Raw genomic sequence first — 16,290 nt, forward strand, 5'->3', positions numbered from 1 at the left:
AACATAATGCGTTATAATCCTAAGAAAAATTAGGATAAGACATATAGATGTTTCATATGCAACTCATATATATATATATATATATATATATATATATATATATATATATATATATATATATTATCTTACTTGGATGGTGTCACACTCACACCTCATTGGATCTCACTGACACTGCTGTATACATATGTATGCCTAATTAACTATAGTAAAGTAAAGTGGCCTCTTAAACGTAACTGTAGCTATAATTAAGTTTATGTCAAGTTGCAAGAGCCTAACTAGACCACATTACTAGCTTTCATGTAATTAATCCCAACTTTTGCTGATCGAGTATGAATCAGTGAACCTTTGACAACAAACACCATAACTTAGTTGGCATATAAATATATGCAGCCTTGTTTGGTCACTAGCTTAATTATAGTGAGTGATTAAGCTGGTTACATCGATACAATTAGCAACTGATATATCAAAAGCACTAAAGCACAGCATACAAAGACAAGAGTGCAACAACATATGAGAGATCATCTCAATTGCTAGCCAACCGTCTGCAAGGTAGCAACAGCATGCATACAAATCTACACGACCATCTAATCTGAAGATCTTTTGATGAATAGGCAACGTTTTTTTGTCCACAGTTACAACGTTGTACACCGCAGCAGGCGGCCGATTTCCCATTTGCGACCTCTTTAATTTGCAAATTAACCAGTGCAGCAGCGTTGATGTTACGAGATCTTTTTGGTGCGTGCTGAGTGCATGCCGGATAAATTAGAACCCAATTCTGATTGTGTTTTGCCCGGCAACATGTCGCCAAAAGAACCAGCGACGAGAGCCCCACTCTGAAACTATAGTGTATTGAAGGAATTCGTTGCCTCGGAATGTGCCCTCCGTCGTGCATGGTGATTGGTTGCTTCAAAAACCAGAATCAGAATATTTTTATGTCCTTGTATGGAATATTGATCCTCTGGTTAATTTATTTTTCACTGTTTCTGGAACTGACGATCGATAGCTTCTCTAATTAACATCATGAATTTTTAGTATCTCTAAATAATGTTAAATAATCCCTGAAAATATGCAATTTAATTTCATCTTTTCAGTTCTAGCGTGCATAGATATCAGCTAGAACAATCTGGTCAGTCGTGACTAGTACGTGAGTCGAAGTTCAGCAGTATCAGATTGTGATAAACGTGTTTGTGCTTTGTTCTTGATTTGAAATCGACACCAAGACATCATTCTTCCTAGCAGCTTCAATGGATTTTATCCCTCATGAATACATTGATCCCTGCCATATACTAATTGCACGTACTCTTCCTGGTTTTTTTTTCAAATATCGTTGTTGAATTGAAGGAAGCCCAACAAATTTCTTCTGTACTAATAGTGTACGTGATCATTCTTTTTACTAGCAGTTCATTCCTCTTGATCATCAGTTGAATGCACGCGGTAGATGTCTATTCTGCACTTTGGAGCAATGTAATTTTTGTTGGCCACATTGCACTCAGTGGTAGATCAGGTGACAAAGATAAAATTAAGATACCTTGCATCATGTCTACGTTGCAATGCATGTACCCTAATTAATAAGCAAAATGTAATAATTCCCTTATATATTCTATCTATAGGAACGTCAACATCTATTAGATTTTGTATTATCCTTTTTTAGACACATTGGATGATGCTGTCTCAAAAGAAACACGTTGGATTCCATTCTATGACGTGTCGATTGTTCATGCGATTATTAATGCATAAGTAACGCCTCCACTGAGTCGACGAAAGAACTTATATAAAAAATGAATAATGTACATCTTTCCGGGTGCAAGCACCTATCATTTTAGTTCCCTTTGGATGAAACGTGTTTGTTTGGTGTCGTTTTCGAATTGTTCTATTTGATGCTTTTAGTACAAAAGTTAATCATGTTTTCACTTCATGTGTCGCTGTTGTTAGAAGCAGATCTGGCTAGTAAAAGAATCAGTTGGATCACAAATCTGTATGAAAGCAATGCACAAGTTAAAGTAATTACTGTAAAAGATCATTTATGAGTTCAATTACTTTCATGAAGATATATACTACGAATCCATTAGGATTTATTTCTAGTTCACTTTTAATATTAGCTTTTAAAAACACCATATGGCAATACATATAACAACTTGTTGCATAATTATTTGTGATCTCTACAAAGTTCTCATGAGTCAGGCATGAGGTCCATCTTATATTTCATTATATTCTAGTCGTATGTATTTAATTGGATGGGTCATCACCATGTTCGATCTTGGAGTATGTATGTTTGGCTCGTTTTACGGACATGTATGAAATGTTGTACTTTACAAGGACAAGTATTATTCTTTTAGTCCAGGTTGCTCTTGGTGTCGTTTTCAACCCTATTTTCGTTAATCATGCCCGCAGTTGTATGATGTAAGCGCAATCTAATTTGCCATCTTAATTATACATCTCTTCATGTCCAATAGATCAATACGACATGGATCATTTTTAGGACCGAGAACGATGATCAGAGGAGGTAAATAAATATCTTAATAATTTCTTTCGAAGCAGATGATTTTTTCCTATTTTATTACCTAACGCACCTTACAAGAAAATTACAACAAGGCGCAACAAAAACGCAGCGAAAACTTGACAAAAATGCGCACTCAAAGGACACCAAAAGATCCAACAAGAAGAGAGAATTCATTGCTGAAAATACGGTTCATCGGAACTTCAGGGTGAAATCCGGAATATCTGAGTTCCGAATAAATTTCCAGGTCGGGGTTCTTTGTCATAAAGTGACACTTCAGTCTGGAAGTTTCGGGTTGGACAGAAAAGCAGCTTACAATTCAAAATCCACACTTGCAAATTCAATAAAAGATGGGTTTGTCTCATGGTTGAAATCGAACACTATGTTCGACAATAAACCAATCATGACTTATCCCCACACAAATCTTAGAACTTGAGAAGAATCACCCAAAGATCAGAAAATGAACACCGGGTGAAGATAGTCTTCAAGTTGATAGATAGGAGGCAAGGAAATTTAATACTCAATTGTGTATATTTGTACGCTAATTTTATGCCTCTAGCAGCGAGAAGAACCACTCTAACAAGGTGAGAAATTTTAGGTTAAGCACGAAAACGAAAATTGCAACCGAAGAACGAAGAACTTGCAAAATCGTAAAGAAACCAATAGAGAGAAACTAAAATAGGGTGAATTCAAGCACAAGAGTAAACATAAATTTCATTACTTGCAGAGGTCAGCTCTATTTTAGACGGATTACAGTTTTTCATATAAAAGCGCTCATCTCCCTCTCCTCTAAAACCCTAATACAAGGCTCTCATTTATGTGGCACAAGGGGTTCAAGTGGATGGTTCTCCTCTCCCACATAACTCTATCCCTCTATTTATAGCTTAGATTCTTTGATCCCTAAGTTTTCTAAATTAGCTTCGCCTCGACATAAGTTTCACGATGATACCACGTGCACTTTCATTATTCCCACGGTTTTAAGGCCAAACTGCAAAACTCTTTGCACGCTTCTCAAAGTATGACTCACTGCCACTCGCTTGACCTCAAGCAAGCATCTCAATGTCGACATGTGTACTCCTTCTAGCGATCTTGACCACCAACAAGTCTCTTCCGCTCTTGATTCCTCGAGCCGCCTTCTCACTTGCACCAGTATCCCTTTTACTTGACTTTATCAACACATCATCTTCATCCATCTTCTATGATTTTCTTAACCTCCACGTGTATAGCTAGAATCACCCTTGACTCCACCCGACCTCCTTGATCGTCCGGCACCAAGCACCCCGCTTGGCCTCGATCACTCGTCGTCGACCGCCAAGTTGCATCCGTCACTTACACAACACGAGACAAGCAAACACATATCTCTAACTCCAACTCAAGTTAGACCATAATCAAAATGCTCAATTGAAACCTCAAATCAATTCAAAGTACTTTCCAAAAAGTTTCAATGCATAAAAGAAATTCAAAACTAAGAACACTATTCATTATAGCTGAAAATATTGTTCATCCGAAAGTTCCGGATTTCGGACATTCCGGATTGAGCTCCGAATGTCCCTTCTCTGTCTCAGCTTTCACATCAATTTGGAAGTTTCGGATTCTGGTTCACCCAAAAGTTCCAGATTGATATCAGAAGTTCCAGATTCTGATTGGGCTGTATATTCCGGATGTTGGACTAAGCTTCCGGATTGAACTTCAAGCAAACCAAGCTCAAGCAATCTGAAACACGATAAACCAAATCGATAGCATTATCAATTGCTCATCACACATAAATCAAAATACATTTAATTTAGTTTCTCACCCTTTTTGTTCAATTATAGCTGCAGTACACAACAAGGTTATAAATCGTTGATGACAATGCAAAGACAAAACATAACCGGGTTTAATACGCCTTTATTTCAATATACCGCATCACGATAATCCTCATTATGCTAAAGCCTTGTTTAATCTGGATTAACCCCACCAAAAGAGAGAGAAACATGGCAACCATAAAATGAAGAGAGCGTCACAAGATTTGGGAGCGGTGAGATTACCGCTGAATGAAAGGTAGCGTGCATAAAATTTTGGTATAGGGTACTGGGCTCTGAATAAAAATAATTAGATGTCCCATGCATATTATGAATGGGTAGTGGGCTGCCGTGAACTAGCCTGTTAGGGATCTAGATGTCTTATATGTGATGGATAATTAGAAAACGAAAATTTATCTGATATCCTATGCATTCTGTAGTCATAGGTGTGACAAATTATTCTTCACCTAGAGATGCATTTAATATTTTCTTGTTGATCTTTTACGTTATTTAATTCCCTAAGCAGTGTGATGAAATTATAATACATGTAGCATGCAAATACGGCAACAGCTCCTATATATGGATGAGTAAAGTCGAAGCCACAAGTTAAGAAAAGTGAGGGGCCAAGATCAAGTTGGATAAAGGGGTGACAGGCCAATTCTGAGGGTGGGAAGGGAGCATTATCATTGCTGCAGCTGCAGGAGGGGTGGAAAGGCCCTCTTTTTTTTGCTCTATGAGGCAATAATGTACTCCATTTCAGTCCAAATAGTTGTACTACTTGACACCAAATGGGGCATTGTATGTACTACCAATGTCACGATCCTTTATGCCGTCTTTCATTTGAATCATATGACAAAATGCCCTTGCTTGTCAGCATATATACCAATAAATTCTTGAACATTTTTCTAATAATATTCATTGTTGAAGTATGAAATCGAAATGCTTGCCTTTACCTCAATGAATTCAAGATTTCGCTGTTTCAAAAAATTCAAGATTTTGTTTAAAAAACCATAATAAAGTGTTTAATTCCACATAAATTTGAAGAGGAAAAAAAACAGCATTTCCAAGTGCCGAGAATAAAGTCTACGGTGGCTAGATTCTGATCAGAATACTTTCAGGAAAAAAAAATCACTCCAAGACACAAAGGCATGATACGAGTAACAACATAATGGATCACCAAGAATCTAGACCCTAAAGACGATATATATGATATGTCCCCTGATGAACATGGCCAGTCTCTAGTTCTGGAGACAATTGGAACAGCGCTACATCACCAATCTTATTACCATTGCCTGACCACAATTGGAACAGAGCTTCTCTATACCCATGCAGCCAGATTTTTCTCACTCACGGGCATGCTCGTTAATAAGGATGGGCAAATAACTGGAACATATCTGTTGCCTGCGAGCACCCGTCACCCATGGTTATGCCTGAGGGTGAGAAAAATTTAGCGGGCATAGGTACAAGGGAGCTCTACTCGTGCCGCGATTGGTTAGGGACTTTTGGTTTCATGTTTGGACCCCTTGTCCATACCTTTACCAGTTTGTCTGTCACATAGAGCTGATCGCTCACGATCGTGCCTATGGGTAGAGAACAAAGAACATACCTAATTCTATTAGGGTATTTAGTTATGGGTAGATGGGTTATGAGACACAATTATCATCTAGTGCTAGCTAAGCTAGAGGTAGACATGTGCAAGAACTAGGTAGGGGCAAATGGGAGAAGCAGCAGGGAGGTGGTGAAAAGAAAGAGAAGAAGAGATGGCAGTAGCGGAGATAATCAGCTATGCTAGGGCTTAGGGCAGGGCAAATCACTTCTCCACTCAGCTCATGTCTCTCCAGTTCGCTACATTCCACCTCCAATCCTGCCCCCCTGTCTTGCTGCCTGCCCCTGTCACCAACCATTCATGCTGCTGCCTAAAGATGCTCACCATGCCATTATTTATGATTTACACGCACGCAACAGTGCTGATTCTCCTCTCCTTTTTGCTTCTTCACTTTGGGTGCATGGATGGGTGGGTGGGTGGATCAGCAACAGCGAATCTCTCTTTTGAGAATTGATTTGTTTCGTATCATGTCTCGGAGGGATAAGTGGTTGGGAGCCAAGGGATTCGCATTCGCGTGACCTAAGAAGTCACAAAAGGGCATAAGCTCTATTGCTACAGAAATGTGATTTACTTCTTTATGTAAAGCATTTGATGTGATTTGTCGGAGTATTACATTTCATTTCAGTAGATGACCAATAGTAGAAGATACCCAGACAACGTGATACCACGATGCCATGTCTATCTTCGGATGCAGAGATCGGGATATTTATTACTTTTATCTTTAAAAAAGGACAATTGTTACTGCAGTATCCAAAATAAGATCCAGAGAAAAGGGACAACAAGCAGCCACACCACACGCAGGGCACGAGGAAGCACGTGTGCCGGTGGCGTCGTCGTCTGCGGCATGCACGCAGCAGCGAGCTGGTTTCGAGCTACAGGTGCTCGACTACGACCCCTGCACCTGCAAATCCAAAGCAGCTGCCGTCCGTCGGAAAGAAAAAGACTCATCCACGTGACTGAGCCTGAAGCCTCGCACTGCAGCTGTGCAGCACGACGACTGCTAGCTGCTTTTTCTGAGTGAAAGATTTTCCATGATGCATGCCCTGGTCCCTCCCGGTAGGTACTGGAAGGACCGGCGGGGTCCAGAGGCGCCATGGACGGTGGCGAGGCCGCCGTGTCTAGCTCGGTCCGATGGTTCAACACAATCTGCCGTACCTGGCTCAAGATACGGTGTGCCTCGTCTGTCATGCTAGTGTGGACGCGGCGTCAAGCTGCGTTCCAGGCCCAACCGAACCTGAACCTACTGCCAATGCACGCTCTCTCTCACTCGCAACTGGGAATGATGCGAGGAAAATCACAATTTTCCTGGTCACAATCTATGCTCCAAGACTGAAACAAGTCCCATCCTAACAGTTTCCTATGCTAATCCAGTTGTATTCATCCAAGTCTATGAATGTGGAAATGTGTCAGTGTAAAGGCGTCACTTCATTCATTGGCATAACCCAAATATTATCTGAATTTAGTACTGAGCTAGTCCTAGGCCTCCCCTACATCCACCGCATCGTCGTCGTGGTCCTGCCTCCAGCTCGGCCAAAGGCTCACGTAGACTACAGAATCCTTCCAGAAAGAAACAATGCACGTTGCAAATTACGACAGCAGCAAATTGCCACAAGAGTAACCGAACACACAAGAACAACTAAAGACGACAACAAGAGGCAACATAGCAGGATACTGACGTGAGGCGACAACGATATAAACCAGGCTGATCATATATTCATATGATTTGCTCCACTACAGACGCAAAGAAGAGTCAATAACACAAATCCAATCATTTCTTGCTCCAGAAATTGCTGCACCAGGGCGAATAATTGCAAGAATGGAGGACAAGAAACGCACTTAAATTGTGACAAGAAGATCCCATTTCCGCTAGAATCGACAAATCTTTCATCTTAGTTGCATCTGGGTATATTGTTCACCTCAGGCTAACAGACAAAAGAACAGCGACGAGTGTCCACACCAGGAAATAATAACACATACGGTATGAAGACGCCTTGAAACGACAGAGCTGTCTCCCCATTTTCTCTTGATTGCTTCCTTACATTACAGGTGACCTTGCAGTCAGGCGCTCTTGAGAAATTGAGCCTGGTGTGCAATGTGATCATCAACAAATGTAGCAATGAAAAAGTATGAATGGTCATATCCAGGCTGCATGCGCAAGATCAAAGGAACCCCCACAGCCTTGCATGCCTCCTCAAAATTGCAAGGTAACAGCTGCTCTGCCAGGAACTTGTCATCCTCCCCCTAATCAAATTGTCAATAACAACATAGCAAATAAGTTTCTAACAGAAATAACTTTTTTACTTCTAATTTGTAGAATAAACAAAGAACTAGATTGTAGTAGCCTTAACTCTTAGACATTGAATTTGCAAACAGCGGCACCCAGTGGGTTATGTATGATAGTAATAAGCTCTGAAATCTGTCAGAAACAGTTCATGAGCCTGGCCCTACTCAACTATTTAGGAGCCTAGACTTCCTGTTCAATCAAAACATGTCAGTTAAGTTAAATCAATCCATTCAGGCAGTAGGTGTCTGACACTGTTCAGTGACCTTGATAGACTCTGATTACTGAACATGTAGAGCCCTACAAAGGCTAAGACCATGTATGGTAGAACTCCACCTTCCAGCTCCACGTCAGATCTTTTTAGTTTGTAAGCTAAAATAAAGTGGTTTAAGTCTCTATTTTTAGTCAAAAATAGGAATAAGATTGCTCACCCGAATACCTTAGTGTACCCACAGCTCCAGCTCAACGAATTTCTAGAGCTAGGAATACCTACCTTCAACAATCCAACAATAGGCCCTAAGTTAACCAGTAGAGGCCTCTTCATTTGATGAGCTAATCAAATCCAAAGTGTATAAGACCACCAAATGGTTGTACTCATCATACGCAACAGGCAAAACAAAGAAAATGTGAAGCGGACACTAACTCATTTGACATTGTTCTAGGGCCCCCATTTGCCATCAACTTGTCACTTACCTATTATCCGCAAGGGCAACTCTATCACATTGTCACATACATCTGACTAAAGGTACTTGAGTCATGCCCAATGGTATTTTCAAGGAAATTTTCCCAGCTATAGCACTGAAAACACCTTTGAATGTATATCGTGCCACCTACCTCTACTGAATTTGCTCCAATATGGGCTGGGTGGTCGAGAGAGGTTTCAATTTCAATAATGAGAGATGTCAGATATATGAACTAAAGGACTAGTCGCCTCATGAAATGATGGAACAAGCATGCATGGCGACAGGTGAACTGGTGTCATGGAAATATGTCACTACACTCAAGTCGGTTTAAAAGATTTTCCCTCCATTTTCAATGTTCTGAACTTCTGATTATACAAAAGGAAAACAATTAACTGGGCTAGTAATATAGTGATAGCAGAAACGGGGCACGAATGAATCCATGGCAACACCATACCTGGTCAATTAGGATAGGAGTTGAAACTTCTTTGCACTGCTTGATTAACATTCCTATAGTATGAAGGCACTAATAAGTATTTCAACATATCAGAGAGAGATAAATGATTTCCAAAGAGAAGAGATACCTACCAATCTTACTAGTTGAGCCCAGGTAATTTGAGAATGCTTTCTGACCCCATGGGCAGTTAATTGGGTTGATAATTGGAGCAAATGCTGATAATGACTGAAATGTAAGATAAACCCAAAATGCTAGGTGAGATTTGGTACAAAATGCTATGGGTCAATTGGAAAGGTCTCTCTAGTCTCTATGGACTAGCAAACTAGAAACAGTGGAGCACAAGTTCACAACCTTTCATGTCATCTTAGTTTAAAAAAGCTTCGCAGAAGTGACTTGAAAATGCTGAAGTGTAAACAAGATGACATGTGAATAATACCTTGTATTTGTCAATGTTTTTCAAGTAAATTGTCAGTGCACCATGCCCTCCCATTGAGTGCCCAAAAATTGATGCTCTTCAGAGTGGTCACTTAGAACTTTTGGGAGTTCCTTCACAACATAGTCATACGTGTGCCAATTTTTCCATTGTTCATTTGTGGCATTCAAATAGAACCCGGCACCTAATAAAAAACAATGAAAATAAAATCGTTGAACACATGTACAGACATAAAATTCATTCAAACTGCTAGTATATACAAACTTCAAGTGGTGCCTCAATACTGTTCCAAAAGGAATGTCGTGACAATGTAAAGCATCACCCCTTACTGCTGAAGCAAACAATTCATCCATTGCCACCTACTTGCTATGAAACATTGTCATTCTCCCTCTCTCTCAAAACGCATACAAAAATCTTATAATTTCAAGAACAGCAATCATGTCACGACCAAACGATGCTATGTATTCAGTTATCGTATCATCATGATCATACACAGGGCAATACAAACAAAAAATGCCTGCATGTTCTCTTGTAAAATATGCCAAATCCACAGGTACATAAGTTAACACAGAGTGGGCATGCTACCAGATCACAATAATTGGTAAAAGGCACAAAAAAATTGTCTAGCTAGAACTATAAAAATATTAGCCAGCAGGGTTACAGGAGGTAAGTGCTCTTATCCAGAACTCCAGATACACCGACATGGAAGTTAACATGATTAGTACTTATGTGTTGAATGTTGATTCAATTGTTACTTTACCAATAGCTTACCAAGTTGTTCGGTCCACTGGGATTGAACCCACATGTTTTTGCAGGATTTATATTCTCCTTTTGTAATTTAGTATGAGTTTGTATTACCAATGAATGACAAAAATGCTCATGTAGATCACTGTGGATAATTATGTAATAAGTACACCAATCAAGGACATATGGCTTTAGACCAACTCCAACGAAGACCGTACTTATGTGTTGAATGTTGATTCAATTGTTACTTTACCAATAGCTTACCAAGTTGTTCGGTCCACTGGGATTGAACCCACATGTTTTTGCAGGATTTATATTCTCCTTTTGTAATTTAGTATGAGTTTGTATTACCAATGAATGACAAAAATGCTCATGTAGATCACTGTGGATAATTATGTAATAAGTACACCAATCAAGGACATATGGCTTTAGACCAACTCCAACGAAGACCGTACATTCTCTCCTGCATCACTGTGCTTCGAGTTTGCCGTTTCTTGCTGCCGCATAGCTGGTCCAATGGAGACCGTATCCAGATGAATAGTATTGCGGGAGAAAAACGGTTCGACCTCGGCAGCGGCATATTTGCCGGAGAAAAAGGTCTCCCGTATCACTGTAGCAAGAGTATGCCCGTGGGTCCGCGGGGAGGAGAGTAATGGAATATAGGAAATAAGGTGGCTGTTAGAGATGGAAAAAATAGAGGATGCTGTAATAGTGTTAGAGGATGCTATAATAGTGTTATAGGAAGTGAATTTTTAGAGTTTATGTTGAAGATGGCCTTAGTCTTAGCACATGCTCCTTGGAATTTATGGTAGGATATAGAACGTATGATTTATTTAGCATTTATTTTAGGTGTATTTGTGTTCATCGGATCTGAATATTACCGTACATAAATCATGTTATTATGTGGCAATCTCTCATGCCATGTTTTGCCCTTAACTTTAGACACAAGACTAGTGAAAGTGCCGTGCAATGCAACAGGCTGCTATACATGTTACATACACGGAACAGTATGTTCCAACAAATCTCAGGCACACCTAACAAAATGTCATTATATAGTTCACTAATTCAGACTCGCCTATAAGCTCTCACTGAAATGGTGAAGGAAGCAATGTATAATGAGGGAGGTGGAGGATGATACAGTGGAAATATCATGGGATAACCTGCCAAGTTGGACACTTAACTTGGATGAAACTTGCCAAGTTGGTACATGTTATGGCGTGGTGGCTGGGAAAGGTTGCGCAAGGAATACTGGTGCTCAACGCGAGGGCAAGGTTTGATCCCTCGCCGCCCCGGAGTTATGGTGGATAGACGGTGCTTTCCACCGGGAGTTTAGATGGAGATCAATTCTGCTTGCCTTTTATTCATTGAATTGTCGTCCTTTATATAGGAGAGGCTTACATTCTTGCTAACTAACTAACAACAATCCTATCAATCCAAACCGTAGCAATCTAACTAACTCAATCCAAACTAACTAACCCAAACTACTGGCAAGCCTGATCCAGGGCCTAGGCCGTGACGCCCTTCTTGTTGCGCCGGCCATACTGGATGCCCCACATAACATCTCTCCCCCTTCGACTAGCAGCTCGTCCTCGAGCTGGAACGCCGGGTATCGTTGCCGGAAGGAGTCAAGGTCTTCCTAGGAACCACCGAGTCCAGTAGGCCATCCCACTTGATGAGCAACTGATGAACAACGCAACAAAGGCAGGCCTTGAGACCACGTGCTAGAACCGGAATTACTGCGCCATGGTGTAGCAGAGGCAGGGCCAAAGGGGCATCTGGTGGTGAGCCGACGAACTTCTTGAAGAGCCTGATGTGGAAGACATCGTGAATGTGAGCTGCGAGGGGAAGCTCAAGGCGAAATGCCACCAGGTTGACTTGTGCAATGATCTTGTATGGTCCATAGAAATGCGACCGCAACTTGCCTTTCGTGGAGTCCGGGATGCCAGCAGGCGTGCGGTGGCGGAGACGTAACCAGACCCAGTCGCCCACCTCGAAGGAGATGTCCTTGTGACCACGGTCATAGGTCCGCTTGGCATGCTCCTGGGCCTACTCCAAGTGAAAACATACACCTTGCAGGAATTTGTCACGGTCTTCCATTGTTCGCGCAACTGCGGCGACCCGAACGTCGCCCACATCATAGGAGCGAAGAGACGGTGGATTGCGGCCATATACCACGCAGAAAGAGGTGACGCAGAGAGCCGAGTGGAACGAGGTATTGTAAGTGTACTCCAGTCACGGCAGCCACCGTACCCAATTCCACAGTCGATCCTCCGTCATGCAGCGTAGATACATGGCGATCACCTTGTTCACCGCCTCAGATTGGCCGTCGGACTATGGGTGAAACGCCGAGCTCATGTGGAGCTTGGATTCCGTGGCGCAGAACAGTTCTTGCCAGACGCAGACATGAACACCGGGTCCCTGTCAGAGACGATGGATGTCGGGATCCCATGGAGGCGAACGATCTCGGCGAAGAACACCTTGGCGATAGACTCTGTAGTGTATGGGTGTACCAACGCGGTGAAGTGAGCATACTTGGAGAAACGATCGACAACCGTGAGGATCACCGTCTTGCCGCCCACCTTGGGTAGTCCTTCAATGAAAACCAAGGGCACATCCGACCATATTACGCTGAGCACCGAAAGAGGAAGCAAGAGGCCAGCTGGGTGCAAATGCTCCATCTTGTGGTGCTGACATGTCGCGCAGGCACGCACAAACTCCTAACACCACTGCGCACTCGTGGGGTGTGTGGAAATCGCGACAGAAACGATGCAAGGTCTTCTGCACACACTCATGGTTGTCGTCGTGTACCGCATAGAGGATGGCTTTGAGCAACGGGGACGCCGGTGGCACGTACAGGCAGTGCTGGTACGTCACATGTCCATCCGTGAGTGCCCATGGAACCCCAAGGGAGCCTGCTCGAATTTGGTCGCTGAGCACCACCAGAACCGGGTCAATGGAGTTTGTCGTGCAGACGTCGCCGAGGAGGTCAAAGGTGGGTGCCGAGACGGCATGCATGGCTCCCAGGTCCGCGTTGCGATGCGAGAGAGCGTCGGCCACGACGTTCAGGCACCTCGACTTGTACTCCATCGTGAAGTCAAAGCCCCAGATTTTGCTCAGCTAGTGATGTTGTGGGATTGTAGCTAGGCGCTGATCGAGCAAGTATTTCAAACTATAATAATCAGTCTTTACCGTGAACCGCCATCCCCAAAGGTATGACTGCCATTGCCGGACGACCTGAACTAGACCAAATGAGTTCTCGTTCGTAGGGCACCAATGCTTGATGTCGAGGCGCCACAGGTCGGCTGTAGAAGGAAATAGGTCCCTCGCCTTGATGCAGGACTGTGTCGAATCCCGTGCCGGAGGCGTCGCACTCCATGGTGAAAGGTTTGCACTCCACGGTGAAAGTTTTGTCGAAGCCCGATAGGCGGAGGAAAGGGGCCAATGTAAGTGCGCTCTTGAGCGCCGAGAACGCCATGTCAACTGCTGGGGACCACGCGAAACTATCCTTCAGCAGTTGGGTTAGTGGTGTCGCGACTGCTCCGAATGCGTGGATGAATTTGCGGTAGTACCCTGCGAGCCCCAGGAAACCACGCAATGCGCGAGCGGAGCGGGACTGAGTCAGTCAAGTACCGCCTGAATCTTGCTAGCGTCCATGGCCACCCCATCAGCCGACACCACATGGCCGAGATAGGTGACCGAGTTGTCCCTGAAGGAGCACTTTGTCCTCTTGATGAACAGCTCATGCGCTCGGAGGACCTCTAGAACAACACGGACATGACGAAGATGGGGAGACTACGACAAGTTGTATATCAATATGTTGTCGGAGAAGACGAGGACGAATTGCCGGAGAAAGGGGCGCAGAACATCATTCATTAGCGCTTGGAATGTTGCCGGCGCGTTCGTCAGGCCGAATGGCATGACGAGGAATTCATACATGTCGTCTTGGGTGCGAAAGGCAGTCTTCTCGACATCATCCGGGACCATGCGCACCTAATGGTATCCTAATCTGAGGTCCAACTTGGTGAAGATCGTTGCGCCATGAAGTTCGTCAAGCAGCTTATCCACCGCGGGAATGGGGAATTTGTCTTTCACCGTGCGATTGTTAAGAGCGTGATAATTGACACAGAATCGCCATGACTATCAGCCTTCTTCACCAACAGCACTGGTGAGAAGGCGAAGGTGCTATGCCGGATGATTCCTTGTTCCGCCATTGTCCGGCATTGTCGCTCCAACTCATCCTTGTGTCGGGCAGGGTAACGATACGAGCGAACGGCCACCGATGTCGTGCCAGGAAGCAAATGAATGCGGTGGTCTCGGGATCGTGGCGGAGGTAATCCTGTGGGCATGGCGAAGACATCTCCGAACTCGACGAGCAAGGCCTCCAAGAGCCGCGACCTGTGAGCATGTGCAGCCGGGGGCAAACGGGTCCCGGCAAACCTTGCCATGACACCCGGTGATCATGGTGCCAAAAGGACATGGTAAGGCGATCGAAGTCCTATAGAATAGGCCCCAGCGTCGCCAGCCATTGAGTGCGTACGTGATAATGTACTTACTAAAACCGTTAAGGTATAATTCTGGTCCTTGCAACCTATTAAAGGAGTGTAACAACGTCTGATTCTAGCCTGACAATAAATGAGGCCTCTCATTGTACATGAAAATTTGGGATATCCGTCACAGCTTATTACAGGGCAATCAGCCGAACTATGCAGGCAAACATTAGCCGTCACAACTACAAAATTATGCACACTAAGATCTCCTTGACGATTGAGATTACGATTCTCAAAGAGAAGCAAACCAACATTTCGCCAAAAAAAAAAAATCGTAACCATCCTGGTTTGCGACCACACCGTACTTCCAACATAAAGAGACGGGGAAACATAAACCCTAGAATTAGAACGCGGCCAGAGCAGGGTTTAACTTCGCCATACGTGGAGAGGTGTCGGGGGCGACAAGGTCGATGCCGTGGGCGGCGGCGGCGGCGCGCTGGGCGCCGGCCTTGATGATGAAGTTCTCGTCAGTGCAGGTGAGGCCCGAGAGCCAGTACAGCACCTGCAAAGCAGCAGCACGACACCAGCCATCAGATACTGAGGCTCGGATGAGGCACAAGGTGCAAACCAAGGCTTAGCACGCACAGGGAGGTTGGACGCCGGGGACGGGGGGAGGTAGATGGAGAAGGTCATGGGGCAGTCGAGGGTGGTGCTCTGGTGGTGGAAGCGAAGGTTGCGCCCTCCGAACATCTTGGTGCTGCTCATCTGCTCCAGCGCCGCCGCGGGAGGGGGAGGGGTCGCCGCCATGGCTCGATCAGCGCTTCGCCTTCCGGTGAGGTGGGGGTGTGGAGGCTGGGAGTGGTGGCTGTAAGAGAAGGGGATTCCAGAAGAGGAGAGGAAATATCCCAGGCACATCGAGTGCCTAAGTTTGGGCCTAACTAGGCCGGTTTCCGGACCAAAAGCCCGAAGTGCAGATATTGGGCCGAAAAATTTTGCTCCGGGAGATGCTATATTTCAAATGTCTAAAACTAGTTTTTTTTTCATACGACGAACCGTCGTCTTCCGACGGCCATTCGATGGTCCGCAACGCGTGGGTACTGTTTATCTCCTTTCTCCCGTAGTTACATCATGTTTGCTCACTCTTCTACACCTCTTGTCTCCTACGGCATCTCAGACATTAAATTCGTGGCTACCATCTTATTGTTTTCGCTCTTCCTCGTCTCGGCACCGCCTATGCAATTGTCCTCCACTATCGATCGACTCTACCTCCTATGGCCTCCCTTTAAGTTGGTAGTGATAAAAAAATTTATTAAAAATAGAACCT

At 43.8% G+C, this 16,290-nt stretch overlaps 1 protein-coding gene across 2 annotated transcripts; it reads right to left on the reverse strand.

Annotated features, from left to right (window-relative positions):
* Positions 1 to 7,632: 7,632 nt before the first annotated feature.
* Positions 7,633 to 15,857, reverse strand: LOC133928672 (S-formylglutathione hydrolase-like). 2 transcript variants are annotated; one of them, XM_062375110.1, is made up of 5 exons: positions 15,612 to 15,857; positions 15,408 to 15,528; positions 9,739 to 9,919; positions 9,434 to 9,527; positions 7,633 to 9,355 (listed from the first exon to the last, which is right to left on the reverse strand). In XM_062375110.1, exons 1-3 carry the CDS (start codon positions 15,771 to 15,773, stop codon positions 9,771 to 9,773), a joined length of 432 nt encoding a protein of 143 aa, XP_062231094.1. In that variant the 5' UTR covers positions 15,774 to 15,857; the 3' UTR covers positions 7,633 to 9,355; positions 9,434 to 9,527; positions 9,739 to 9,770. The 2 variants fall into 2 exon arrangements, with proteins under 2 accessions (XP_062231094.1, XP_062231103.1); XM_062375119.1 differs by lacking the exons at positions 9,434 to 9,527; positions 9,739 to 9,919 and having other exon boundaries at positions 7,633 to 8,125; positions 15,612 to 15,856.
* Between the last annotated feature and the right edge of the window lie 433 nt (positions 15,858 to 16,290).

Source organism: Phragmites australis, chromosome 1 (assembly GCF_958298935.1).
Source record: "Phragmites australis chromosome 1, lpPhrAust1.1, whole genome shotgun sequence".
NCBI lineage: Eukaryota > Viridiplantae > Streptophyta > Magnoliopsida > Poales > Poaceae > Phragmites > Phragmites australis.